Source organism: Limulus polyphemus, unplaced genomic scaffold (genome assembly GCF_000517525.1).
Source record: "Limulus polyphemus unplaced genomic scaffold, Limulus_polyphemus-2.1.2 Scaffold500, whole genome shotgun sequence".
Lineage (NCBI taxonomy): Eukaryota > Metazoa > Arthropoda > Merostomata > Xiphosura > Limulidae > Limulus > Limulus polyphemus.
The window spans coordinates 314928-318945 of record NW_013666110.1 but is presented as its reverse complement, the minus strand read 5'-3'; the positions used below and the strand labels follow the sequence as shown (position 1 = coordinate 318945).

Below are 4018 nucleotides of genomic sequence, written 5' to 3'. Positions count from 1 at the left end.
TAATCAGTCACAAGGACGTCGAATCTGAATCACTTGAAAAAAACACGGGGGTGCTTAACTTTTTTCCAGGTGTATATAAAAGCTGTTGATAAACCAAGCTAGCAGTGTTGGCTAGTCTCCAAGTTAGTCACAAGCCAGCAGTACCCTCTACCATAAAACACGTATGAATTCTAACATGGGTTATCTTTCTGTATACTAATGAGATGTAAAGACTAGAATTTAAGTAACGTATTCACGTGAAGTGCGAAGATATGTTTTGTTATACTAGTAACACGTAGAAATGTTAACTTAAGATGAAATACAAAAATGAATAAAGAACGAAATCTTCACACTTTATTCTTGTAAACATTATTAACCTTGAGAAATTAAACATTAAACTATCTTTGTAATTATTCGCTTTGAAGAATAAGATAAAATACATACTTTACTCTGTAAATTCAAACTCGGTCTCATTGCTTCTCACAAAATCTTACTCGAATTAGCGCCTTGTGTGAAAATTAATGACTACACCTTCCTGAAATTTTAAATAAATACTATTTGTAACTGGTTTGTTACACAACAATATAGCAGTTTGATACAAAGAGACGTGGTAAATTAGTAATTATTTCATTACAGTACAATCACTTAACATATATATTAATAGTTTGACACTAAACATTTCTCACAGCAACGAAATTTCTCATTGTGTGTTTACACTGAATTAAAACGGAGGACTTTTTTATAAGTTACGTCATTACATAACCAAAAGTCTCAGGACTTTTAAAAACAGCTAACAATGTTTAAAAAGGTGCATGAAACTATAGTAAAAATACTATAGAATAAAATACTATACAATAAGATACTACACAATAAAATAGTATACAATCAAAGACTATACAATAAAATACCTTACAATAAAGTACCATACAATAAAAGACTATACAATAAAATACCATACAATAAAGTACCATACAATAAAATAAAATACCATACAATAAAAGACTATACAATAAAATACCATACAATAAAGTACCATACAATAAAATAAAATACCATACAATAAAAGACTATACAATAAAATACCATACAATAAAAGACTATACAATGAAAATCGTCTCTATATATTTCGATTTACTAACGTTAGGAGTCAGATTTTGTTTCATCACCGGTGAACTGCTCCGACTGAATGTTGCCAATCGACTGTCAGGTTACCAAATATGACTGGGCCGACCTTGAAGGCTAAGCGCAAGGTCAAACAGATCTAGTGTTCGGTTGAAATTGCTCATGTGTATTTTGGCCTTTGTTGTCATGTGCCTTTTTTTTGTTCTATCTCTGATCTTGTGAAACTATATTGTTATATAACGTACCTTCTATTACGAAAATCAATGTTAGAATTATTATAATCAACATCATTATTGTGAATTAGAAAAATTAGGTCTGCATAGTACAAAATCTTTAAAAATGAACGTATCAAATAATTTACGATTTTTCTGGTTTCCTTACCATATTTGTCATTTTCTTTATCTCTGCAATTACATAGTGAAAGTAACTACACAATTCCAAGGACTTCATTACACTATTACTTACTGCTTAAGCACAGTTTATAAACGTTAACGACTTACATGACGACCTTCTAATTCTGTGCAATTATATAGCAAAAGTAATCACACACCTATAAGGACTTCATAACACCGTTAATTAAGCACAATTTGAAAACGTTAACACCTTACCTGGCGACTTTCTAATTCTGTGTGATTATATAGTAAGAGTAACACCGTAATTCCAACTACTTCATTGCACCATCTGAAAACGTTATTTACACCTTACCTGGTGACCTTCCATATCTTTCAGCCCACAAGAGTGTTAGATCTCCATCAGCATCAACATAAAACCACCTGAACGAAAAGACCGCAAATAGTAATGTACAAACACAGATAAACCACATCAATACAGCGTCCATGTTGACGACAAACTTAGAACCTCTTTGGTACTCTAATGGAAAATTTTCTCTATGTAGTTTTGCAAACCGACTGACGCAAAACGAAATCAGTCACATGACTGCCTGCTGTCGTAAACAAGGTCAAGTTAAAACGCAAGTATGATCACTATGAGTTATAACAGTTGTGGTATAAGTCAACTATTATAACTTCCAAGTGTAGCATGCTAAATAATAATAATAAAAAAAAGAAACATATTGAATGTCCTGGTCATTCACTCTCTATATTTAGGGCTACACATGATTTTTTCATATTTTGAAAAATGACTCCCTAAGTAAATGGTTATGTATTGTAAAACTCTATATGTACTTTGTGTATAGCAGTACATTTGATTTAAGGTTGATTACATTGATGTAAACATATTTTATTTTTTGACGTTTACACACAGTATTTCTAACACTTTCAATGTCATATTTATTTATTTATAATATTTATAGACAAAGAACAAAAGAAAACATTGAAATAACACCAGGTTCACCAAGGTTGTCCTTTCCAAAACTTGCTCTACAGTGGGTATATTGACAAATTTGTCTTGAGAAACTTATTAGTTTCGAATAATATTATGTAAGTATTATGAATTTGTCTGACGTATTCAGGGCTACTCCTGTTTTTAGGCGTGATAATAATTAAAATCAAATGTTACGATTTACCATCCCATTTTAGATTTCTATGACATTTTACAGATTTCATTACAAGTAATCCTTTCCCAAGAAAATTGCCATCTGAGTGATTGGCTCGGGTAAATATTTTACTGATTTGGATACTACTCGGTACTGATTTAATTAATTCTTCCATTGAAATAATGCAAGACTTAACCTTTGGAAAACTAACTACCAAGCTTATTTATGTGGTTTAAAATTTGTGATAAATATTACCCAAATTTCATCCATAGAAGAACTATCTTTTTCTGAAATGCTATTTTTAACGCCTGAAATACGAATCCACAATGGACAAATTAAGAGGAATGTGTGAAAAAAATAACATTTGTAGTTGATACGATGTTTATCAAGGGTTACCGGACGTCCAAGTTTTTAGCTCTGAAATTTTGCCCCGATCAGAAACAGTAAAATAATTAGATAGTCCCAGTTTGTATGTTCCAGTGCGAGTTTAACATGTACCGTTTGTCATTATACACGGTTCTTTTAAATTCTTGGAAAATCACCTTAAGAATACAAATCACACGATACAGTAATCCCTGCATTTCTTCTACATTTTCTTACCTTAACCTGTTATTAGACAGCTACAGGAATTGAGATATGGGAACTTGCCCAGCAGTGCAAGAAAGAAAACGAAGAAGCACCATTTCTTTTGAGTAGGTTCAAAACAACTTAGACACGATTTTGTTTTATTTATAATCATTTTTTAAATGTATAAGCTTTTAACAAGTTTTGTTTGCCGTCCTTTTAAAACACGATGCAATAAACGTCAGATAGCAAATGCACGACGTGTATTACTGTAATTTAAACTGTTTTAAGGCTGTTACAGTGTCACACCGTGTGAGAAAAAAATGTACCGGTTTTTCACTCTGATGTGAACACATACTGAAGTTTTTCACACCTAGAAGTAAACAAGCGACCACCTTTGAACTCGGAACCTAAACTGCAGGTGTTAAATCAAGAACTATTTTCCATTTTTCTGATAATAAAATAAAAAAAAAGGAATGGCACTGAACACGACATGAATTACTTCGTTGTAAACTCTCATTTTTTGCCTATAGTTCCATTATTAGCGAGAAAATTTCTTCGTTGTTTTATATGTGTATGTAAATTACAAACTTAATAGTATGGGATTGGTTAATATTACGTTTTACAAATGTAATGGATTGATAATTTCCAAACTCGCGTTCTCCTGCTCTTGAAAAACAAAACTACTGCGAAGATCAAAATGGGATTTTATAGATATATTTATTTGACGAGGAGAGTTCATAAAGGGGCCTCTAAGATATTATGTTGCAGGAGAACTAGAGGTGCAACGACATATTAGCACAATTATTAATTATTCCTCGACAACAAATTACTCCTATTCAGCAGATTGGACAGAAA

At 31.7% G+C, this 4018-nt stretch overlaps 1 protein-coding gene across 3 annotated transcripts in view; it reads right to left on the bottom strand.

Annotated features, from left to right (window-relative positions):
• LOC106458681 (dehydrogenase/reductase SDR family member 7-like) overlaps positions 1-1990 on the bottom strand; it is a 15076-nt gene extending 13086 nt beyond the window's left edge. For all 3 annotated transcript variants that reach the window (XM_022384944.1, XM_013918212.2, XM_022384945.1), the window contains exon 1: positions 1807-1990. In XM_022384944.1, coding sequence (XP_022240652.1) covers positions 1807-1939 — 133 coding nt within the window. In that variant the 5' untranslated portion in view covers positions 1940-1990. The remainder of the gene's footprint in view (positions 1-1806) is intronic.
• Positions 1991-4018: the final 2028 nt, after the last annotated feature.